This window comes from Chrysemys picta, chromosome 2, assembly GCF_011386835.1.
Source record: "Chrysemys picta bellii isolate R12L10 chromosome 2, ASM1138683v2, whole genome shotgun sequence".
Classification (NCBI taxonomy): Eukaryota; Metazoa; Chordata; order Testudines; family Emydidae; genus Chrysemys; species Chrysemys picta.
The window spans coordinates 97,790,421-97,815,229 of record NC_088792.1 but is presented as its reverse complement, the minus strand read 5'-3'; the positions used below and the strand labels follow the sequence as shown (position 1 = coordinate 97,815,229).

General features: G+C 38.8%; 1 protein-coding gene across 7 annotated transcripts in view; it reads left to right on the top strand.

The window, feature by feature from the left end:
* The first annotated feature begins 748 nt into the window (after positions 1-748).
* The window catches only part of GLI3 (GLI family zinc finger 3), a 244,377-nt gene continuing 220,316 nt past the window's right edge, over positions 749-24,809 (top strand). For 3 of the 7 annotated variants that reach the window (XM_065583838.1, XM_065583839.1, XM_065583836.1), the window contains exons 1-2: positions 804-943; positions 16,461-16,623. In XM_065583838.1, the coding sequence (XP_065439910.1) occupies positions 16,500-16,623 (124 nt within the window). In that variant the 5' untranslated portion in view covers positions 804-943; positions 16,461-16,499. Of the gene's footprint in view, positions 944-1,201; positions 1,492-16,280; positions 16,388-16,460; positions 16,624-24,809 lie in introns of those variants that run through there. The other 4 variants (XM_042844778.2, XM_065583840.1, XM_024106445.3 and 1 more) reach the window with 4 other exon arrangements.

Below are 24,809 nucleotides of genomic sequence, written 5' to 3'. Positions count from 1 at the left end.
CTTCAAATATATTGTTTTAAAAAAATCTCATGCTTTTATGGGTCTTGACTCATGATTTTTGAATGCTGGGGGCTGGCGGTACTGAGGAAGTTTGAAGATAGTGGGAGAGAAACAGAGGGTAAAATGAACCAGAGTAAGAGGCCAGGGTAAAAAAGGAGGAGCAGGAAAGGAGAACAAGTGTGACTTTCTATCACAGATTGAGAGCTGGGCAGAGATTGAGGATGGGAAGGGAAGCAGAGAGCAGGACAGAAGGAAGAGAGGAAGATGAAAAAGAGAGAGAAACTGATACCAGAGGGAAGGAAGGGGAGGGTGAAGGCAACAGATTCCCCCCATCCCATCCCTCCCAGCTATGGGCGTGGCCTCCTGGTGTCTGAGCTGAAGGGGGGGGGGGGAGAAGGAAAAGAAAGGAGAAGTGGGGGGAAGAGGGGACATCAGATTGAGAGCGCGTGTTTCTGCTGGTCCCAGCTCCTCATTCTCCCTCACTCCCAGGCACTGAACAGCACCCAGGGGCACACCCCCTCCCACACGCCTTCTCTTCTTCTGACTTCGGTCTGACTTCCCTCCTCCTCACCGAAATATTCCTACATTCCCCAGTGTACAGGAGGAGGGGAGGGGGTGACCCTCACGTTTGTAGCACTTCCACCGGGCAAATCCAAAGAAGGGAGTCAGACAAAAGTAAGGGAGGGGGAAGATCTTTCCTCATTCCAGAAAGTTTAGTGCCCCTCTCTACCCGCAGTGCAGGGGGGTTGAACCAGCAATGTGCCCTTCCCTGAAGCTCTTTTCCCCTCCTCTGGACTAAGAGTGGAGTATTGAAAGAGAGAAGGGGAGGAGGGGGTGGTGGCGGAGAGGAGTCCTGCAACATCTGTAAAACTTGGACGAGGAGGAGGAGGAGGAAAGGAGAGACAGAGAGAGAGGAAGGCGAAAGGGACAACTTTTCCAACACGTGAGTATCGGAGCAGAGTGTTTTTATTCCTCTCCTTTGGTGGACTTAAAAAAGGGTAGGGGGCTATAATGCAATTTATATGGGTTGGTTAGAGGGAAGGGGGGGCCCTTCCGATGCAAGTTTTTTGATACACTCTGGTAGATTTCTCTCTCCCCCCCCCCTTTGTTGAACCAAATCAGAAATGTCAGTCAGTGCGGGTGAGTCAGAAGGGATCAGATTACAAGATCACTGAAACTGATGTCGGATCCGCGCGCACACAAACGGAGAGGGCTTCTCTCTTTCTGTCTCTCTCTCTTTGAGGGAGGAGGGCAGGAATAAAACAACAACCAATACACACACACACCGCCCGGCCTCTTCTCTCTCAATCCATCCTCCCCCCCCCCGCCCAAACAGAAGCAAAATGCCCGCTTTCATCCTTTGGGGTCGGTCCTGTTAAGCTCTGCAAAAGAGGAGAGAGATCCCCACTGCATGCACTGTGCGTGTGAGACACAGCAGCCCTACCTTTTCTATGGGAAGTTTGGGGGGCTTGACAGAAGCAGCAGCAGCAGGTACGTGTACTGAGTTTTGCAAGAAGTTCTTCTTTGTTTAATGGGCTCTGCACAATGGTTGCAAGAAGCCAGAGGTTTGGGGCACTTTATTTTCATTTCCGAGCTCTCTCTCTCTCTCTCTCTCTCTCTTTTTTAACTTGGAAGAGTGGGGAGCGGGAGACTATCCGAGATCTCACCAAAAAATGGCTGTCAAACTGTCCTTAACTTAAAGCCAAAAAACCCCCCAAACTATACAATAATATGTAAGTATTTTCTCTCTCTCTCTGCCTGCCCTACTGCACTCCGAAAGGATTTTGAGGCGTAATGTCCCACAGTTGAACTACAGATTTGCATGCAGCAGCTGCTTTTCCCCCAAAGAAATTGCTTGTTATTTTCATGCCAGTTTCTTTGGCTGAAACTTTGTTGCTGTAGCAAACACCCTGTGCTGTCTGGATAGGTGGAAGGACTCAGATGTGTGTGTTAGTTTTGGGGAGAGAAAAGGAGACGGAGGTTCGTTTCCTATTACTCTGTTTTGATTAATCTGCAGGAGTTTCAGGGGAACGGTTTGGGAGTGGGATGGGGGAAGGCGTCTCGTTCATAACAGAGGAAAAGTGAAAGTTGTGCCTTCTCTTTATGATTTTGTTGTTGTGAGTGCTGCCTTTGGAACTTGGAAAGCTGCATACACCAAACTGCTGGGATCTATACACCCTCTACAATTTCCCCCGTTCTCCTTCCTTCTCCCCTCGCAATGTATGGAGAAAAATATTGCAACGGGGAGGGATTGAGTATGAATCACTCCCGACAGTTACTTTCTCGACTTTTTTGGGGGGTGGAGGAATGGAGAAGAAGGAGAGCGCATATGATTTGCCACAAACCAATCCGTATTAGGACCTCTGCATGTTCTTCCATCAAATAACTTTAAAGCATTTTAGGAAAGTGGATATGAGGTTGTTTTAATTAGCCTGTAAACTTAGGTTGTTTGCACAGTTGCTCTTCTTCCAACCTAGATGATATAAACACACACACACACACACACACACACACCTCTAAATGTGCAGCTTCCTAGTCCTGGAACCACGTGAAAAGAAAAGGTAAAAGGAATCCCCTCCACACCGCCCTTCCATTTTTTTAACCCTCTGGTGTATAGTTTTGAGCCAGTCCTTTGGGTACAGTGTTTGTGGCCTTCTGCCAGTTTATATGTAGATATATTTATGTAAAACATTTTCTCTCAGCTCTTTGCCAGCTGTTCCACATTTTCCAGCTGCCACTTCTGTTTGACATGATGGACTGTATGGATATCTAAGTAAAAGAGCCTTTTTAGTCAAAGGTATGGATGGTTGTCCACTAGGTATATAATGTTTAAAGTCTAATTAACCAGAGGAGTGCTAGCTAGCAGTGCATACCATGCACCACACTTTATTTTCAAGGGTTAATAAAGCATATTTTTATTTTGAAGTTTCATCATGCTTATTTAACTTCCTTCATGTTGGATCACAGAAGAACTCCAATCTAAAAATGGTTCAAAGCCTTTGAAATATGTGGCTAATTAAATTAACAAATCTTTTTAAAAGGGTGCCAGAGTCTCTCACTGTGTGTCTCTACATGCCTGATATATGTATCTATATGGGAACCATTTAAGTCTCTTTAATACTTAGAAATCACTAAATTTCTTTGTGTTATACAACTCTTTATGGTTTGGTATTTTGGGAGATTATGAATTGAGATCCACAAGAATGGGCCTTAAGTATTTTGAATATTTGTGCAATTGCATTGTAATTTTGAAAGGTACCTCACTGATTGATTCCTATAATTATTTCATTTAGGTCCTTTATTAAAAATTAATAATGATCTGACAGTTTCTTAATTACATATGTCAAGATTATTTTTGAAGGGAGAAAAATGCTATGTTTTCAAAGAAGAGTAACATTAAAATGTAAAAATAGTTCTGAATATACCACAGGATTTCAGTTGAGGGATTATATTAAATGTAATGGTGAATGAATTTAACAATGTAAACTATATGAAGTATGCTCAGAATTGGTTTATATAATGAAATTTTGGGTTTAACAAGCTAGTACATAATGCATTTAGTTGGCTAGTCTACACTCAAATTTAAAGCAAACATTAAATAACATTATCTATGAGACAAGCGGAAGATCATTTCTTTTACACTAAAGATCATGTGGTTGAGAAATCTAATGTGTGGGGAAAAGGCACTGTTTTAGTGTATATAGTTCTTTAAAAAAAAAAAAAAAAAAAAAAAACAAGAGTAAAGGAAGTAAATCTGTGCATTTCTTGCACATGGCTTTCAGTATGGCATTCTGTTTTCCAAAGCATTTTCCTGCCCAAGTAGCACAAAACAAAGAATTACCTGTATTTTCCTTAATGAGTTGACTCCTGTTTTGTGCTTGAAATGTATGCATTAGCCAACACAACATTTAGCAATGCATGTAAAGTTCATATCTGAAGGTATATTTTGAAATGAAAATGAGGTATTTTGTAGTTGTGTTATAAACATTCCATGTTTAATTTCTTAATTATTTTTATTTTGGATTAGCTGGTATATAAACTAAAATATTAAGACTCCTCCATTAAAATTGTTAGTAGAATTTATTTCTTTTTGTAAGTTACTTAATAAAATTGCTTTTCAGTTATCAATTGTATGCTAACTTTGGAAAGTTTGAATTACACTTTCTCTCTTATTTTTGGTAAAACTATTTCCCCCTGCACCCAGCAGCTGGTTTGATCCTGACTCTTTGAATTCAAGTAAGAAGTGAAATCTGTTTGGTTGCAAAGTGTTCTTGAAAAGTTAGTAATCTTTTCCCAGTAAATAAGGTATCTGATGCTTATTAAAGCAAGATCCATTGGGGGGAGGAGGAGGGAATTATGAAAGGAAGCAGTTTAATGATCAAGGTTGCATGCACTTAACTATATGGAGACTGTAATGTACTAAGAAAAAGAAGACTTGAAGGAAAAGTGAATCAATGAGTCATGAAATCTTTAGGAAAACCTTAGTAATGGAATGTTAATGCTTTTAGACTATAGTAGATTATCTTAAAAGTCAGACTTTTCTTCTTTATGCAATTGTTGTAAATCCCTAGCTAAAGAATACTTTGAAGAAGGCTTTAGTTTTGCTAGCACTCATATTTTGTAGTCATTCTGATTGTTTTGGAAGAGTCAAGAAATTTTCTGCCAACTTGCAGCTAGGTAATTAAAATGCTAAAATGGCTATAGAGGAAGCTTTTTATTCAACAAAAGGTTCAGCTCTAATAATGACTTTAAATTGACTTTCAACTACAGGTTTTATAGACCACCCCCCCCCCCCCGCCACTGCCTTAGATTTTGTCATTTTTATTTGTGCATTGATTTGTTATAATTTTAAATCAAATAAAATGAGACAGAATAAACAAAAATAGGGCATGGCTGCTGAAAACTTTTCAAGTACTTTCAGTGTATTTTTCATCTTTACTTTTATTTGATAGGTCTGTGAAATAGAGTTGTAGACTGGCACAGACTTTAAATGAAATTTCACACTTTGATGATTTTTTTTAACTTTGATATATTGACAGCAAAAGGAGCTGCAAAGCTTTTATATAACTTGAGCAGTAACGCCAAGCAGCAGTCAAACGTCTCTATGCATTTGTGTTTAACTGCAGAAGAAAAACATGTCCATGGGCAGTAGAGGTTCTTATCAACTCCCTAATCCCAGATCCCAGCAAACCTTGAGGGCATGCCTCAGATCTTGCTGAAATCATTGTAGACTCTCACAGTTTGCAGATTAAATATGCTATGTGTTCCTGGCTCCAACAACAGTTTTATGAGCTCACTAAGCTTCCTGTTTAAAGATCCTTTTCTGAAGTTTTTAGGAGCTGCTAAAGGCAATGCTGTCTGGAGTAAGTGGTACTTGTTAATTTAGAGACACTTTAGATATTTCATTCTGTCTGTAAAAATAGCCAAAATTGTTGTTTTCAGATTGAAAGTCAAGTTACACTGAAAAAAAGCCCCTTTAAAGCGTGATACTGTTGTTTTAATGTGTTTATGATTACCCAAGGCTGCAAAGCATACATGGAGCTTGATTTGTTTTATGATGGCTTGACTTTGAGTAGTGTCTTTAAAATTAGACTTTTTCAGTTGTAATTCCAAGTGTATCTTTTACTACATCATTTTTGAGCATCTTGTTACTGATTGATTGATAGACTGCTGTAATGCATCTTTAAGAGGTGTTTCCTCACCTCGTTCCAGCAAAATTTTAACAAAAAGTAAATATTTTCCGCAGAGGGTGAATTGCAGACATTTATTTAGTTTGATATTGGGGACTGCTGGGCCTCAGGAAAGTACTTTAAATTCTGTGTCCTAACTTCTCCTCTAGCTGGTAAATAGTTAACACCTATATTTCATTCAGTATAATCATGTTTATGTATTTGGTGTAATAGTCTTAATTAAAAAGGAAAATACTTATATCATTGTCCAACAACATGTGTCATGTTATTCCCAAGAGAACTTGAGCCAATTTTGTGTTTAAAGGTTATTCAGTGAATGAAATTGTGAAAGCCCATTTGTCAAGGTACTGCACGGTTTCTGTTGGTTTTCAACCCCCAAATTCATTGTCTGCGTGGCCCCGTCATTAGTCATCAGTGTATTAGTGCTGCCTTCAGGCAATGCTGCCCAGCACTTCTTCACACCATTATAGCTCTAAAAGTGTACTCTGCCGATTTGTAGAATTACTGCTCTGATTTCCGCTTGGCTAGGTTTGAGGTAAGTCCCCTCCCTACCTTCTAGCTCACTCTAATCCCTGCTTTCTTTTAAGTCTGCTTTCTGTAGAGATTTAGGGGAAAACTTTCTTAAAGACTGTGTTGGCATCATACTGTGGTTTTGTTGTGGCATGCAGTGTATAAATTGTACCTGCATTAAACTGAAAGTACATTAAATTGGTTTTGATCTGAAGAGCTGCTGTGTCTCTTTTTAAAAAAAATCTAAATCCTAATCAATTGATTTTACTGTTGCCTAATAGTTTGTTTATACTTTAAAAAGAAACTAATTAATTGGGATAGAGTACACCTTGTTATTCTTGACTACACACTTCCTGAGTATCAGCACAGATTATGTTCAGAACACATTATCAGATTTTATTTCATGATTATAGTATTTGAAATTTCCACTATAGTTGTAGTTATTTTGTTTTTGTTAACATCGATTGGTTCCCCCCCCTCCCCCTCGCGTGGCCTCTTATCTTAACTGAGTCCAAAATACTTACATCTTTTTTAGGTTGAGTACCTGTTATTTGGATTAGGACTGAAGAATCAAATTACCCTTGTGATGAATGAGAACAAAGTATATTTGGATGTTTTTGGTCTAGAACCATGTTTTCTCTTATGTACAAATCTGGTAATGTCAGGAAAAATCAACTGGGTGTAAAAATACCTCATCCAGCTGCCTAAAGAAAAGCCTTCATTAAATAAGATGTATGAATACCTGAAACCGAATAGTCAGAAACACAGATTAAACCAATGTCACTTCAGTACAATGTCTGCTGTTCTGAACTGTGTATATTAATATGAAATTCTAGCACTAAAGATCTTAACTAATAGGACATGTGGCTTGGTGTGGTGTGACTTGGCACTTTGAACCATGAATCTCTATGAATGGTTTTTCTTGGAAAATAAGACAGCAGTAGAATTCTGTGATTATATTGTGTGTACAGCCTAAGTGGACTGGAAGGTAATTTATATTGCAGCAAGGTAGAATTGTCCTATTGCAGTTTTGTGAGGTTGCAGAAACTGCAAGGAATCCTGATACTGTTTTACTGCTACAATGAGACAGGTGTAAAACCTAAAATAAAGTTTAAAAGCTGAAGATAAAGTTTTATAAACTACATTTTACACTTTAAATTCTTCTTGGAGGCCTGTAGCTTTCATAGCTCTTTACTGGTAAGGTTAAAACATCTGTGTTGGGTAAGAATGTGAAATCCTGCTTTCTGGATCAAGTCATCCTTAACATTAACGTATGTTGAGTAGATAAGCAGAATTGCAGGAATTGGAAATTGGTGATTAGAATATTGGACTTCCAAAATCATTTTGCTTGAGTTCTTTAATTTTGTTTAAAAATGCTAATTGTAAAATGTGGTATACAGGCTTTTCTTCTGTGATTTGTATATCCTTAAGTTGGAAACAGAAGATACATCCTAAGCAATAGTTGCATTATGTATGTGTTGTCTGGGCTGATGTATGTTAAATATATTCTTCATTGAGCTCAGTTGCTCTATAGATTGACATTGATATATAGATCTAGTTTGGATTCTAAGGAAACTTCATTTATTGGGATTGATGATCAAAAACAATAAGTCTGAAGAAAATGATCATGCTACTGGAATTCACATGTAGCGCTAGTGCTCTTATAAGAATATCTCTGCATTTTTCTGTGGTAGCTGTAGTTGCAGTGACCTTTTGTTTGATGAACTAAATATACCATGACACAAAGCACATCCATTACAGGTGTTTGTAATTTGTTTTACCATCCTGTTCTGGAGAAAGGGCAAGAGAAGAGGGAAAAACCACACCATATCCTCACCACAAGTGTTTTCAGTGCTAATAACAGTATCAGCAGAGGAAGTCATAGGGCTTGTTATCAACACAGCAAGAGTTGCTGATTGTCTTCCTCTGTGGCATATTCTCATCCTTTCAAATCCACATTATGAGTGACCAAGATCAGATTTTATAGAACCCCTGCTTTGCAGAAGGAAATTACATTGCTGATATTTAAGGGTTTCTCATGATTTTAGATTTATTAGTTTCGTACATAAAGGGCATAGGCAAAAACTATGCATAGTTTTAGAAGAGAAATTTAAAATATAGCCAATTATTTTAATGAAACCTATTGTATAAACACCAAGAACTGAGATTTTTTTCTATGCTAATTTTTTTAAGACTACAACTACTTTGCCTAAGATTGTTTTTCTGTTTAAGAGTTTTAAACATAAGGACATAGGATTATAATACATTAGGCAATAGCACAGATTATTCTGACCCTTCAGGCGATATCACAGTTTTAAATGAACAAGTCTATGTTGTTAATAGCTAGTATGTCACCCTGTAAAAAAAAAAAATCACTTACTAAAGTAAAGACTTGAAAAAAGGAATTTATTTCTTTGTTTATAAATAACATTTATGGATTCATATTCTATTTAAAAATAAATAGTGCTTCTGTTCTATCTAGCCTGGATTTTATATAAGTAGGCCAGAAGTTAGAATAGAGCAAAAAGAGGAATCCAAAGCCTCTATAATTCAAATAGTGTTCTGTTAGACATGGAGTTCATGGAGCTGCTTTTCCTTTGATAAGTTTAGTTGCATAGCTTTAAGACAACTGGATATTGAATGGGTTACGAATATATATACCCCCAAAGATGCATACCGCCCCACATTATTTAAAACTGCTATAATGTGATGGCCTGATTATGCAGTCCTTACTCATGTGAGTTGTCCTCATTTAGCTTAGTGAGAGCTCCTTATGTGAGTAAGGGACAGAAGATAGGGCTGTTAGTCAGACAATGGACAGTTAGAACCACATTCTGCAGTTCTTACTCAGGCAAAGCTCCCACTCAGCAGAGCTCTGCCTGGGTAAGAAAACAAGAATCAGATCTTCCACAGTTTTTTTCTGTGGAAAGCTATTTTATTTTGACAGAGAGTTTAATCTCTGGTAATAGGATAAATATTTAATTGGAATTTTACCTAACAGCTTCCTAAACCCCAGTAACAGAAGTACACATAATGTACTTATATATTATTACAAGTGAAATGGAACAGAGGAAAAACTAAGTCAGGGGTTTCTTCAGAATAAAGTGTTGCTGTTAACTTGTTTGGTTCTATAAGATCTGTATGTTTTAAAATATTTTAACAAACTTGTAATTTTTACATATCATATATATATATCTAATATTGATATGTAAACAATTATATCTATCTATCTATCTATCTATCTATCTATCTATCTATCTCCTGGGAGGTGTAAATATATGTAATTCCTCTAGAGGAAAGCATCAGTTACACTTGTTCAATAGTTCAGTGTGCTCCATAGAATAATTTCTCACTTAGGGTCCTAATCATGGGGCTGATAATAGTGCTGCTTTGCCTAGCTGATTGCCTTTGTTGTTTGTGATCCTGTATTATTGTTGCCACTAGCTATTTAGCCTATCAGGAACAGATCAGATCATCATTAATCAGGCTTTAGGTTGAGTTGTTTTAAAATCTTCAGTTGTACATGGAGGAGGGGGCGGGGTGGGAATCAAAGGGAAGTAATACATAGGAAAGTACAGCAGGCGCATAAATTTGGAAAGGTTGTACTATTACAATCATTGCTGTGTAGCTTTATTTTTTTTTTCAAATTCAAACAGCAAAACTTTCCTATTTGATTCTAGCATTATTTTTACATTTTTTTTAAAATTCAGCACAGGTTTATAAGGACTATGTAATTCTCAAGAGAGGCAGTTTTAGAACATGCATGAAAATTAAAGAGAAAATGAAGAGTTGCGAAGAGTAAGATTTTTCCAGTTACATATCACCAGCATTATATTATATTTCTGTATTTAATGAATATGAGTCCAAATTTTGCCCCATCTTATACTGGATGCAGCCCTATACTGACCAATGAGGTTTCACAGAATATAAATCAGATCAGAATTTGGCCCACAGGTCATTCATGGAAGTTGGAAGTCGTAACCAAACTAATGAGGCCTTAAAAAGATATAAAATGATCTAACTTTTTTGGAAATTCATAGTATCTGAATTAATTATTACACCTATATGGAAGGTGAAGTATACCAAAAGCTTAATCTTACAATTGAAATGTGTTTGATAAAATGCATGAATCATTTATATTTTGGGGGAGGAATTATCAAGCGTAACTGTGTGAGTGTGACTTTGCATTCATGTTTGATGTGAAGCAATGCTAAAATTTAAGAGAGCTTTGGAAGTAAAACATACCTGAATCAAGCTTGTATAAATCAATGTAAAATAGCGCTCACATAACAGCATAAAATTCTCATGGAAATTTTGCATTTGAATGTAGCTGAACAAGACAGAATTTTCTTATTCTTGAATATTCCCAAGGAATAGTGTGACCAGTTCTGATAAAATTGATAAAGAGTCCTTTATGCTTGAAAGAGACTGTGTAATTTCCTGATTGTTCTCCATGCCTCCCCTTGTGTTTTTCACTTTCACACAGTTTCGCTGTTTGAGATTTATCGTATCCCCAAAGACTGCTTCCAGTAGGGTGGATCAAAGTGGTACATTCGAACACCCCAAATACCCAGAGTAATTTCTGAACAACTAAAGATGCTATGTTTGCTTGCACACTGATTGGGGCACTGTGGATGCTGATAGCAATCAGTATGAACTTCCCTACTGCTGATGTAATGATGATGAATGCTGTGACACTGCTATTTCAGACTGCTCTTCTCAGTGGATGCAAACCACTTGTTAATGAATTGAATACAACTACAGCAGCATCAAATAAAACCGGGAAAGGAATTAAAAAAGCGACAATACATTAAAGGACAAAGCAAATAAGAAAACAAAAGGAGGCAGCAAGTGGTTATAGTATAGAGGAAACATAAAACTAACATGCAAATCAATAAGCAATTTAGGGGCTGGATGCTGTAATCCCTTACTTAGGCAAGTAGTCCCATTGAAGTCAGTGAGACTTCTTGTATGAGTAAAAGATACTTGAAGGAGCAAAGGTGTGCAAGATCTGGCCCTTAAAACCAGAAATTCAGAGAGGAGAAAGAACAAAGAGGGTAAGATTTAAAAGAAAATGAAACTACCGTAAATATGCTTATGAAGGGCCAAATTCTCCTCTCTTGCAGTGGTTCAACCCTGTTGATTTCAGTGAGGTTGCACTGGTGTAAGTGGGGAGATTTCCCCCCCACAATATGCATATGATTGTTTTTACTACTATGGTGAATACACACACATTGGTAATTATATTAGTTGAACTTACTTATTAGTGAATTTTATTGTAAGAAATAGGTATTATTACCATTTTGTTGACATTCAAATTAAAAGTGATGGTATTCTTCCTTTAATTAGTTTATTATTGGCAGCTGCTTGTTAAAATCTCTTCAATTTAATATGAAATTGAGGAAGGTTCCTATTTATGATTTAAAAAGTAGAGACACACCTGCAGACAGGTTGCTGGTATGAGAGGGATCAGGTTTAAAATGGGAGTCTGGAATTAATTGTGCAATGGGTTCAGGCCTGTGGGAAAAGTACAAAAGGTTCAAGCATGGTTGAATGGGAAAAAGCCGTGAATGTTTGCTTTCAGGAAGGAATGTTTATCCCTCTGTTTACCTATGAAAGTTCAGGCTTTAGCCATATAACATTATAGCATTTTCTCTTCGTTGCAGTCATCATTCATATGCACATGCAGATAGAGAATAGCCATTGAAAAACAGCTTTCCAAGTTTTGAAAAATATGTATGTAATGTCTCAAGGCTGGGGGAAAGGAAGTCACTGAGCCAAATGCATGGGGAGTTGTAGACACTATAAATAAATAAATAAATGAATAAACCATATAATATTTTGAAAGTGCAAAGTACTTCAGCCTGGATGTTTTTCAAAACCTTTTTGTCAGTGATCAACATGGAAATAAAACTTTATTTTGTCCGGGACCTTTGATTATGTGGGTTTTTTTTCAATAGACTGTGATTTCCATATTTCATTACAGTTTCTGAGAGGGGAAAAAATCACATCTGAGGTTGACGACAGTGAATCTAAAAGTGTTGGGGGCCTGCAGCTCCTACTGAAGTCAAGTTTAGACCCATAATATAACTGTGGTTAGAAGTGTGAGTCTGTAAAAATGATATCTTGAGGTTCCATATTTATTTTCCATTGATGGCTTCCATGTCAGCAAACATGTCCAAACGTGAGTTTTCTAATGGTTAGCCTTGCACACTCAGTCTGCTATATGAGAATCAGGCTATTGTTTCTGCCAAGCACATCACCACATTTGATAAAGTATCAGAACATAGTTTAAAACTGAGGGTCTAATGCTGCAATCTCTATGCGAGCAGAACTCTTGTTAACTTCACTGGAACGTGTGTGTGTGTGTGTGTGTGTGTGTGTGTGTGTGTGTGTGTGTCAGGGGCAGAGTAGAAGGGGAAGGAGGGTGACAAGATGGGGACGCCCTAGATTCAAGAGCCAGAATTTGTTTATCTGTAGTGAAATTGCCTCTGCAATACAGATAGTAATAAAAATAGGCTTCAGTGTGTAAACTAAGGCTATGTCTACATTACAGACCTTACAGCAGCACAGCTGTACTGTCTCCTGTGTAGCCGCTCTATGCTGGTGGGAGAGATCTCTCCCTCTGGCATAATTAAACCACCCGCAACGAGCGGCAGTAGCTATGTTGGTGGGAGAGTGTCTCCCGCTGACATAGCCCTGTCCACAACGGCACTTTGATCAACGTAAGTTTTCTCGACAAGGGTTTTTTTTTTTCCACACCCCGACCAACAAAAGTTTTGCTGACAAAAGTGCCAGTGTAGACAAAGCCTAAGTAGATATGGTGGAGAGCATGTGTAACCCACACACCTCCTGGGTGTGGTGTTCTGGCCTATCTAATGGCACTGAGACCATGTAGAGAAAGAGGGAGAGCTAAGACTGTAGAGCAGACTCATTTTAACAGCCAGTTGGCTTTTACTTCATGCTGTAGACTAGAGGCTCATACACAAAGGTCCCAGGTTCGATCCTGCCTGCCAACAACCGGGGTTTGTTGTTGTTGTTACACATGCACAACGAACTGATATTTATATTAGCAAGTTGCAAGTTTTACAAATTTCTGACCATAAGTGCACTTTAAAATAGTAAGTTGCTAACTAGGGGCCTCTGTAGCACCAGGTATGGCTTGGTACAGAGGGGAGCAAAATTACAGAGAAAACTGTGGTGGAAAAAGTGGGATTCTAGCCTCTAGACTTCTCTCTATATTAAAAAAAAAAAAACCTCACCCTGTCTAATGGGCTGTGAAAAAAGTAGCCAAAAGAAGGAGCAGGAGCCACTCTGAGCCCACAAACTCTGCAGGAAAATATGTGGCAAGCTAATGCTGCATATAGCAAATTAATTGTGGCTCCCTCTCTCTTTCCCCTTTTCCCCCACCTCCTTATTTGGGCAGCTGAACAATTAGCACTCAGAAGGTAATGTTAATGCAGCTACTGTCCCAGCCATGCTGTGATAGGAGGCTGGAAACTAGTGAAGAAGAAGAATCCCACCTCATAGCTGTCTCGGGATTTTCATGGTTGAGGGGGATGAAACCACTGCAGATACTTGGCCTCTGTGTCGTTTTCTGGCTCTGTCTGTGGCTGGTTCACTCCCCTTGTTGGTTCTGTGACAGCGGGGCAGAATGTGTGGCCTCCACAGCTTTGACAGTGGTGAAGAGTTCTTGAATTAATTTGTTCCCTTTCACATGGATTAGCCACATGAGGGGGAGTGTGTGGGCTAAGATGTCAGAAATCAAGGGTCAGATTCTGCAGTCCCTACTTAGTCCTCACACAGGCAAACAAACCCATTGAAGCTAGTGGGAATGTTGCTTGACTAGAAGATTTGGCCCTTAAAAGTCAAAATAGAGGAAAAATAACTGAGATGACTAAAGTTATAGCTTTCTAAATCCCTTGGGAAAACTGTGTGGAAGATTAGCCTTCTCAGAGACCACTGATTAATTTAACACACGGATGGACAAAACACTAAAAATATATGTATTAGGATTGTCTCCGGTACTGTTTGGGGGCTGGACTAGATAAGATGATAGGTATGGTAACTAAAGCCATGGACTGCCCTCCCACAGAGAAGCACACAGGAGAAAAGGGCGGGAAAGTGTGTTGAGAGATGCTGAAAGTTTAAAATTTATGAAGTTCCTACCAGATTTCCCCCCCCCAAGAGTGGAAGGTTTCTGGGAGTAGCCTCTAAATCCTATGGATTCCTTTAGCCACTGTGCGGTTTGCTGCTGGACAGTCTTTTCCCCCAGGATAGCAAGACTCCTGCAGGAATTATGCTTTCATTGGCCCTCCCCTAAATGACACACAAACTGCCTCGGAAAGGAATGCGGTATCCGTTATTGCTGAGGACTTGTACACTGCTGGAGTTGGAACGGAGCTTACCAAGTTATGTGTTACTCCTTAGCTCATCCAGTCCTGTATTCAGACACTCCTTCTGAAATCCTGCTCAGGGTGAGACAGGAAATCATTCTATGAATTACAGTAATATTCAGCCCTTATATAGCACTTTCAGCCACAGATCTCAAAAGACTTTTCAAAGGTGGGCCAGCATCATTGTTCCCACTTTTACAGATGGAGAACTGAGGTATAGAGAGGTGAAGTGGCTTGCCCAGGATCAGTGGCAGAGATGGGAACGGAATACAGGCCTTCTGACTACCAGGCCAGTTCCTTGTCCTCTGGGCCACTATACGCCCCTTAGTAGTGATTCACTTTAGTACCTGGGCCTTTCGTTGAGCCCACTTTATAATAATGAGTGTTTTGGATTATCTTATTGCACTATTAAACTAAAGTGCCCCATTAAATGCAGGGAAAAGGTAACTAGAGCGCTGCATTTATATGGTTCAGCAATTTTGCTTTGTGCATATTTGTTATATTTTTTACCGCGTCAGTCAAAATTGCAGAAATCAGTTAATATGGGGTGTAGCAAAAAAGGGTAATTAAATATCTTTATAGGTTACATTGTGATTTGTTGAAGAGTTTGGTGTTTACTTATAACATAGTTGACTTCAGCTAAAAGTTGAGCTAATCTAGTCCTAGAATAATGCAATTTATTTTCTTTTAATATCTATTTGACATCTTAGTGGGGGTTAGACTAGATGACCCTTGCCGCCCCTTCTAACTCCATGTTTCTATAATAATTGTAACCCTGCTCACAAAAGGAAGCATCTAAAACTCCTTTTTTAAAGTTTGCTGATTTATATATTTTTTTAACATGGGTCCTAGTTTTAGTTCTTACAGCACTGATAAGCAGTGCTGTACTTCTTTGGGTCTAAACACCGTATGTGCTGAATATTGATTACCTGTATAAAGCTTACTTTAATAGACTGCCATGTGTCAAGCTAAGCTACAGCCAAGAGCTTGGAAATATCTATGTTCCTTGCAGACCAGGATCACTGTAGCCACGGTACCTTGAAGTGGATGCATGTAGAATTTTACCCTCTTGGAAACCTCTGGATTTCTTAGGTTTATGTCACAAACATGAAAACTCTAGGAATACGGTGAAGCGATCCAATGGATATAAAATGACTGAACGATGAGTCAGTGCAGATGACAGTAAAAGTAATCAGTGAAAGGCAGAATAACTAAACATGCTTTTTGCATGGCTTTCCATTTTCAGGGTTGTCATGCCAAGAAAGTGTTCCCATTATCAGTCACTAGCAATCACATTTGCCTTTCTCTGTGGTTTTTCTAGAGTTGTTCCAATACGCTTTTGTTTGAGTTACGTTTTTAAACAAACAAAATGAGAGCTGTTTACATTAATAAGGCAAGATAGACTAGGAGAGGTAATTCGTTGCTGTATATTAGGGGTAGTGAGAATGCTGAAGATTAAAATTTGGCTTCTACAGTAAGATGATGGTTTGTCTCAATTCTGCTACATGCTTCCAAGCTGTTCAGGACAAAGGGAAAAAATCCCGCCTTTTCCACCCCCACCCCCCTTCAAGTCCATTAAAATTCTTACAGGGTTTTAAAAAACGTGGACCTTCCTGTCAAAGCAGCAGACTAGACCATGATGCTGATTCTGTTTAAAAGCAAATGTGCTTGTCTCTGGTGTTAGCATTTCCTTAAATTCCTCAGGAACTCATGCATGCAAACCTGATTTGATGAGCTTCATGAAATGGCCTGTGGATTGCTAATGCTGCTGTGTTGCAGGCTCTTCTTCAGGTGAGAAGTGTGGCAGGTTTCTGACTAAGCTTTTTATGGCATTTGAAGTTTATGACTCTATTGTTTTATTCAGGTATTCGTGCGAGGAGAGCTGAAGTAATGAGAAGTCATCATGGAGGCCCAGTCCCATAGCTCTGCCACAACCCAGAAGAAAAAAGTTGAGAATTCCATAGTGAAATGCTCCACTCGAACAGATGTCAGTGAGAAAGCTGTTGCCTCCAGCACAACTTCCAATGGTGAGTAACAGCAGGGATTTACTAGCAGCGAAACCTACAGTAATTTTATGTTCACTGCATTCCTTGTGAATTGAGCATTTGCACCTGGATCTGTGTTTGTTCTCAGGAAAGACTAAAGAAAGCAAACAGGAGAAAAAGTGGATAGGATATAATAAACCCTGTTTTGGCTTCAGACATAGGCTTTTTCTTCCAAATTTTCTAATTTAAGATGTAAATCTGCTAAGTTATTTATTATAGGAAGTTCCTGTTTTGGCATTTTGGAAATCATCTTGATTAGCCTGGCAAGCATTGCAAATGCTTTGCATTTTACCATGGAAATCTCTTCCACTGGTTAGATAATTAGTTATTACAAAAGAGACAAAAGTAGCCTTGGCAAAATTAATGGCAGGGTTTTTTCTCTCTTGTTTTTCAAATAAACTTGTCTATTGTAAATTTTTCCCCCCGTCCCTGAAGTTCTTTAATGGCAGGTGCCAAAATCCCAAGTGAACCTCCAATGAATTCATTTCAAAGTTGTGACTATAAAGGTTGCAGATTTACAGAAATGGAGGAGTTTACTCAACTGTCCCCAGGGATTACCTCATTCTGCAACTTTGCATACTCTGTGCCATTCCGCGCCCCCAACCCCTTTCTTTGTTTAATTTACAAGAGCTAAAATCATTGGTCCTTACTAAAGCAAAACTCCCATTGAAGTCAAGGGAAATTTTGTTCAAAGAAGGACAACAGAATTTGGCCCCATGGTTTATGATTGCTGCAGATTAAGCTCTGCATTTAGCGAAGAAATTCAGGCAATCAATCTGGTGACTGTTACAGAAGAAAAAATGGCTGTTCTTTTTTTCTGTATCGGAATCTCTGTGCCTCCCTGGGAGAACTCAGAGGGCCCCCTCCTCCACCTTGCATCAAGGCCACAATCTTTCAGTCAAAGGCAGGGTTCCCTGTTCAGTGAGTTGAACAAAAGTGCACACACCCAAAGAGAATAGTGGAGACCTGAAGTGAAAAATGCACAAATTCTGTAGCTGTACTGAGAGGAAGATCAGGAGGATAGTTAAACATTAGAGGGAACATATCCCGTCGTCCTTCCCAGTGGTTCTATCACTTGATTCAAAGCATGCCCAGCCCCAGCTAAGGCAAGTGACTGGAGTTGCCTGTATAAGAACATAGTATCTCCTTGTTAACTACTGGAACAACCCTGACAATTTTTAAAGTATGTTAGATCAGATCCTCAGCTTGTGTAAATCCGCACGGCTCCAGTGGTGTCAATAGACTTACGCTGATTTACACCTGCTGAGGATCTGGTCCACCGTATTCTTTTCAATAATAGGATTTTATACATTGACCCAGTTTTTTACACATATGCATGCTTAAATGCCCTGATGCAAATCCTGTATAGTGTGCGCTCAACTTCAATGTAGGCACGCATGGGCTATGATTGACAATGTTGTCTGATGTTTGGATCAGAGAATTAGGAGTCAGGACTTCTGGATTTTTTTTATTTTTTATTTTTTTTTATTTTTTAATATCCCCAGTTCTGCTGCTGACTTGCTGAGATCCTTGGTCAAGACACTTAACCTTTCTCTGTTTAGTTTACATATCTGGTTAATGGGAATATTAGTAGTTAACTATCTTAAATGGGTGCTGTGAGGCTTAATTAATTAAAGCACTTTGAGATCCTCAGAGGAGAAATATAAGGATAAGGAATTATTATTAATCGGGTTTTTTGTGAATGTTTTCTGCAGTGAGACACTAATGTAGTACACCCTTGGTACCCTTATGTGAAACACTCAGATTGATATTTTTTTTTCCTGAAGAATGCAGATTCAGGTCAACAGAAACATTTTGAAAATTCAGAAAATTCAGAAATGTCAAAACAAAAAGTTTTGATTTTTTTTCCCAGTCTAAAGGGGAGTTAGACCACTTTCACAGAACTGAGGAGGAGGAGGTTGTAAGTGTGGTACCTCCCCTTATAACCAGGGCCGGCTCCAGGCATCAGCTTGCCAAGCAGGTGTTTGGGGCGGCCACTCCGGAGAGGGGCGGCACGTCTAGCTATTTGGCTGCAATTCGGCGGATGGTCCCTCACTTCCACTCGTGGCTTTTTTTTTTTTTTTTTTTTTTGCGCCGGTTGGGGTGGCAAAAACCCTGGAGCCGGCCCTGCTTATAACTAGTTGTCCAGTGGCTAGGGCACTCACATGGGGGAGACCTTGGATAGAATCCCCCCACTCTGGAGCAGGGACTTGAAGCCAGGTCTCCCCCCTTCCAGGTGAGCATCCTAAGCATTATGCTATATGCTTTAGGTGTAAGGGGGAGGGGAAGCTCCACTACTGCTTCCTCCTCACAAAATGTTTTGCTTGACCCAAACCCACATTTTGTTTAGATTTTTTTCGGAACTGCCAGCAAACTGAAATATCAGTTATTCGCACAGCTGTAGGACACACCCTACATCTAGTCAAGTCAATGACAAGGCTCCCTGTGACTTCAGTGGTTAAGGATTAAGCCGTTAGGTATGCTTTTTAATTGAGTCAATCGTAAGTAAATTCAGGGCAGGAGTGTCTGACCTACCCTAATATACAGCCAGCCCTAGAATTCTTCCACAGTACAGGATTGGGCCATGGATGGACGTAAACTTTACTCCTCAAGGGCATTAAGATATTTCTCTTAGAGTAGTCTATATGGTCCAAGTATAACATACTGAAATAAGTAATGATACTAAAACTTTAGGAATATAGAAATACTGAAGTTTATAATTCCAGTCTGCTAAAGTTTTGTCTCTCTGCAAATGTGACTGCCATGTTAATGAATTTTGGTAACAGGAGACAAATTTTATTAATGCAGCATGAAAGCTCCCTGTTGCATCTTTTGTTCTGTAATACTGGAATTGTTAAGTGAACTTCACCAGCTGATATAACACACCATTTGCTGCACAAACATTCAGTTTCTGTTTATGAATTGCGGCTTTTTACAAAAAAGGCCAAATAACATAGAATGGTTGTGATTTACAGTTGTCTGCTTTTTTAAAACAAGGTAAGGCTGCTTAAAAATATATTGAGTAATCATTGGTGTGTTTACCAAACAAGACCCTGCATGTGGCCATTACAGATCAACATCTGCCAGTCATACCGTCACCTCATAAATATATCTAAAAACTGTGTTTTCCTTTCTGGATAACACATTAATTAGCAAAGTTTGCCGAGTAACGTATACTTGAGTGACAGCTGTCCAGGAGGTGCTATGTGAACTGGCATTTTCTGAGTGGCTCCACTGTCTTTTAAAAGATTTACAATTGAGTCATAAATAGGTTGAAAGCTCTTATGGGTTTTACGCAGAGCTTACAATTGTGCAGGAGAAACAAGGAAGACTCTATTTTTAGTATTTCTTTGCAGTTCCTGAAAGAAAATAACTGTCCAGTTCATCTGATAGTAGTAACTATGTTTAAATAAATATGATGTATGGAATCATTAAAAAAAATAGGTGTTTTATTGTCTGATACACAAACTCTGTTTTATTTAAGAGTCTCTGTGGTACATGCATGTTATCGAGAACTATTTGATGATAGGTTTGGGGCCCGATCCTGTTGGTGATGATTCCAAATGCATATTATTTCACATAGGCTTAGACCCATTGACAGGCTTGGCTCATAGTTTGCACTTTGGCCATTTATGCTGAACTACCATGATTACGCTACTTAGAACAACAACAGCAAATCCCGTTGCGGTCGTTTAAACCACAAACTGTACTCTAGTGCTAACCTGCCAGCACTGTGTTAGTTCGGGGGCTGCCGGCATTTCCATTATAGACCTCTAATTTCAGGGCTTTATAACTCCGCCATTAAATGTGCTCCAGGCTGAAACTTGCATGGAAGGTCTCAGTACTGGAGTAAATTAAAACTTTTTTTAGGCCTATGCTCAAAAATAAAAATCATGATTTTGTAATAATTTTAAAACATGTTTGCTACTATTGGATGTCTTATGGGACTGCTGTATTTGTTTTGTTTTGAATGAATTTTTGCAGGCCTTTGGTCTCTTCTTTGGGTTTTCATTTTGTGTATATTAACTAAAACCACACACATCTTACTATGGTACATTTCTTTACAAATCTGTCCTTTCCCTCCTTCTTTGTATGAATGCTGTATTTACTGCTAGGATAGTGTCCAGAATAAAACAAAACAAAACAAAACCCTTAAAAGAAATTTGCTAATGGAGATTTTTTATACAGTACTTTGTGAATGAATGAGAATCTATCACTGTAATGTCAGAGTATGAAAAAACTTGCATTTATTTGTGATTTAATACCCTTAGAATGAATCCACTCCACGAATACAAAGTATTAATAAACAACAACAACAAATGAATATCACTTTCACATAGTTGCCATGTTACTAGCGTTTATGCTGGAATAATTGTGCCTATGCTTCAGACATAAACCCGGATACCATATTGGTGCCATGAAGCTTCACTGACATGCTCCCACATGCGCCTCCCCATCCGAAAAATCAGGACAGGGGTTGGGGGGTAATAGGTGCTTATATAAGGCAGAGCTCCTAATATAGGGACTGTCCCTGTAAAATCAGGACACCTGGCTACCCTAATGCACCCCTACCGCCACCATTTTACTAACACAATAATACCTTTGTGGCATTGGATGCACACAGGTGAGGGAGCTGTTCCCTGCAATGTTCATTTATCTGTGTATTAATTTAGATCCTGATCGTGCAAAGTGCTCCGTGCACACAGTAGTCTCATTGAAGTCAAGTAGGGAGCAGCTTTCATGAGAGGGGTCTAAAGTTAATAAACTGGTTTGAGCACAGATCACTAGAATTTTTTGTGCCCTTTCTAGGGAGTCTGCTTGTTAGAGCAGCTCACACCATTGTCCTGCTAGACTTTTCTTTCTCCTCTGCTGGTCACGTGATGCCTACTATGGTAATAAATAATCACCTGATTTTAAAAAAAATAAATGTTTCCTCCTTGATGTGAAAGCTTTAAACATTAGGTGTTTTTAGGGCATTTGAGACAGTACCCAAGCATCTGCCTTACTGAAGTGTAATAAATGCACACAGTTAGGTTCTGCTCCTTCAACTTGTTGCACTTGCATGAAACCCTGCACATATGTGGAGCCTCATTGACTGCAGTGGCTATCTGCATGGAGGAAGGGGGCTGAGTCAATGGCTTCTGATCCTTATGAAAAATTTCACTGTAGCTTTGAGCCACAGTCAAGCAAGCGCTCCAGCATGTGCTTAACTGTAATCATCTAAGTGGGACTATTTGCATGCTTAAAGTTAAGCATCTGCTTTATCACTTTAGTAGATTGGGCCCTTAGATAGTAAGTTCTGCTTTGCAAATAAATGGAGCTTAACATTAAAAAACACTTCCTTTAAAAACAAATGTTGACAACCAATCCCCGTCCCCTCACACACATACTATTTAGAGTTTGAATGTTTTCATTGAGTCTGTTGTATAAATACGTTGGTGGTTTTTTTTTTTATTTTTAGTTTATTTTTGGTGAACAAAATCCAGTGAATTCCCATTACCTGCGAGCAATAATATAAAAAAGTAAACCTATATTTGACATTATTGCTTGCAATAGATTTGAAAATGTTTGCATTCAGCCGGTATTTATTTCCGAATGATGTTTTTATGGGCTTTGTTGGTGATTGTAAATAAAATGTTTGTGTTCAGTCCAGTTGTGGCAATAAATGATTTATTTTATTTTATTTTTTTTAGTTTGCATTACAAACAATGCAGTTATTGTATAAAAGCTCCTTCGGTTTCTGACAGGCAAGTACTTATTTTCAGTTTGATGTGTTTTGTCTACTTTTTGACCCATGAGCTCTTTTCAGTGTAATCTGATATTTCTTATTAACCTATTACTTGGCTTTAAAAAAAATAAGCTAATTATAAACATATGTAGGTTGTAGACTTGACTACCTTTATCAGAATCAGATAGTTATTGAGAACATACTTTAAAGTGATAACAGAAATTATTATATTAATGATGATGTAACTTGAAACCAAGCTTGATAGATGAATAAATGAGAGGAAGTTCACATGCCCACTTTGATTCTTGGAGCCAGCTTCAACTAGGTCTTTAAAAAATAATTTTAAAAAATCGTCCTTTAAGGATTGAATAAGAAAAGGATTCAGCAATCGGCAGCTCCATAAGAATCACATTTCCTGTTTTAACTTTTGGGTAGTTACTGGTCCTGCTGCTTGCTTTCAAACTCACCATAAAATAGGTGTTAATCATGATACCTATTCTTTGGCCCCTTAGTTGAAGTTATATGTCCAGAGTCCTGTTGAGAGGTCAGAGTTCAGAGGAGGTTGTTAGCTATCAAGAAATGTTGTCTTTAGTACTTTAGTGCCCTGCGAATTGAGTCCCTCATTGATTATATTTATATGAGACCCAATTCTGCAAGGTGATGATGAGGACTTGTCTTCCCTCATTGAAATCAAAGGGAGTTCAGGGGCACTCTTCACTTTGCAGTATCAGGCCCAGAAGGAAACAACATTCTATGGAATCAGCTATTGTAGGTGACAAAAATGTTCTTAAAACCTAAATGTGCGGGCATGCATAATTTTTAGTGAGATGGCAATATTCCAAGTAACCTCTAGTCAAAATACTCAGGCACAGTAGCATACAAAATAAGTGTAAGGTTCTGATCCTGAGAGGTGCTGAGAATCCATAATAGCCACAGAGTCTCATCAGGCCCCAAGTGAATGAATTTAAGGGAGGTGGCTTTACTTTGGAATATCTCTCACTGACCCTTAAAAGGCTCGGGGCCAAATTGTGCTCTGAAACCAATGGGAGTTGTATCCATGTAACTGAGAGCTTAAGTTGGTCCTCGGTATGTTGTAATGTGAAGTAGGCAGTCAGTTAAACACTGGGTCTATCTGAGTAATGGAGGCATGGTCCTTTCCTATGTTTACTAATGGGATTTCAGTTACATTGTTATGGTCTATCATAATTTGAAACAAACTACTCACACCCAGCACTATATTTCAGTGTTGTGTTTCTTAGTTCTGGGAGCCAGCTTTTTTTCATGCCCTAAACTAAACAATCCAGCACAGACCATGGTCTGCAGAGATGATACAGTACTACAGCATAATTCCGCAGGGTTTCCCTCCTCTCCTTTCTTCTCTTCCTTTCCTGCACATAACCCTGTGTTGGTTAATAGTATGAGGGATATTAAATGTCAATCCTGCTGTATTCCTCTGCAAGTTCCTGGGAGAGATGATTGAACAGCTTATCCCTGCAATCACTGTAATCAGTAAGTAATGACCTAACATCCCAGTAGATGACATGAGCTGGAATCAGTAGAAAACACTAGTTAACATTGGTAGCTTGCCACCCAAATAAGGTGGAAGGTTAGATTTAATGAGCCACACACTTGGAATTAGAAGAGGTGGAAGATTTACTAAAGCAGCCTACTTGCAGTGGCCAAAAAGGAAACCTGGAGTGTGAATCAAACAATGGTTTGACGTAAGGTGCTTACAACATGGCAGCAGTAAATATACCCAGTGTCTTGTGCACTGCCAGAGTTCAGTAGTATAAATCAAGTCTTGAAAATCCAGGATTTACAACTTACAGTTTTCAAGAAACCAGAGTCCGATTTCTAACAGCACAGCGAAATGGATGCCAGCAAGTGAAACTCCAATGATATCATTAATGTTCTGGGGAAGGGCTTTCTCGCATTAAGCCATGGTCCCTGGGGAAGAGATCCCAAAAGAGAGAGGATTTCTTAATGACCTTGCACCACTGAGCCTGTGTGTGCCACCAGGATAGGAAGGCTTTACAGCAGCACTGCTATAGTAAGTAATCTTGCAACTCTCATTGTCACTGGAAGTGGATGTCAATACAAGCATCAATACTGAAGAGTGCATGTGAAAGACATGGGAGGGAGGAAAGGAAAGGCATTAAGTGTTCTCCCCTCTCATGGAAGTGTCCACAGGTGATTGGAACCTGACTGAACTTGGAAACCTACAAGTTATGAGTCCCTGTAGAACACATTTTACACTGACTTAAAAAACCTCTGACAACTCCACTGAGAGGTAGAGGCACAGAATTTGGCCCTGCAGTTCTTAAAGCTAAAGCAGTTGAAATGTACTTGTTAAGTAGTTTAGCAGATCATGGAATGGTGTGCATTTTAATTGGTCTAGATATTTTCTATTTCATATTTAGCTCTGTGTCCAGTTAAACAG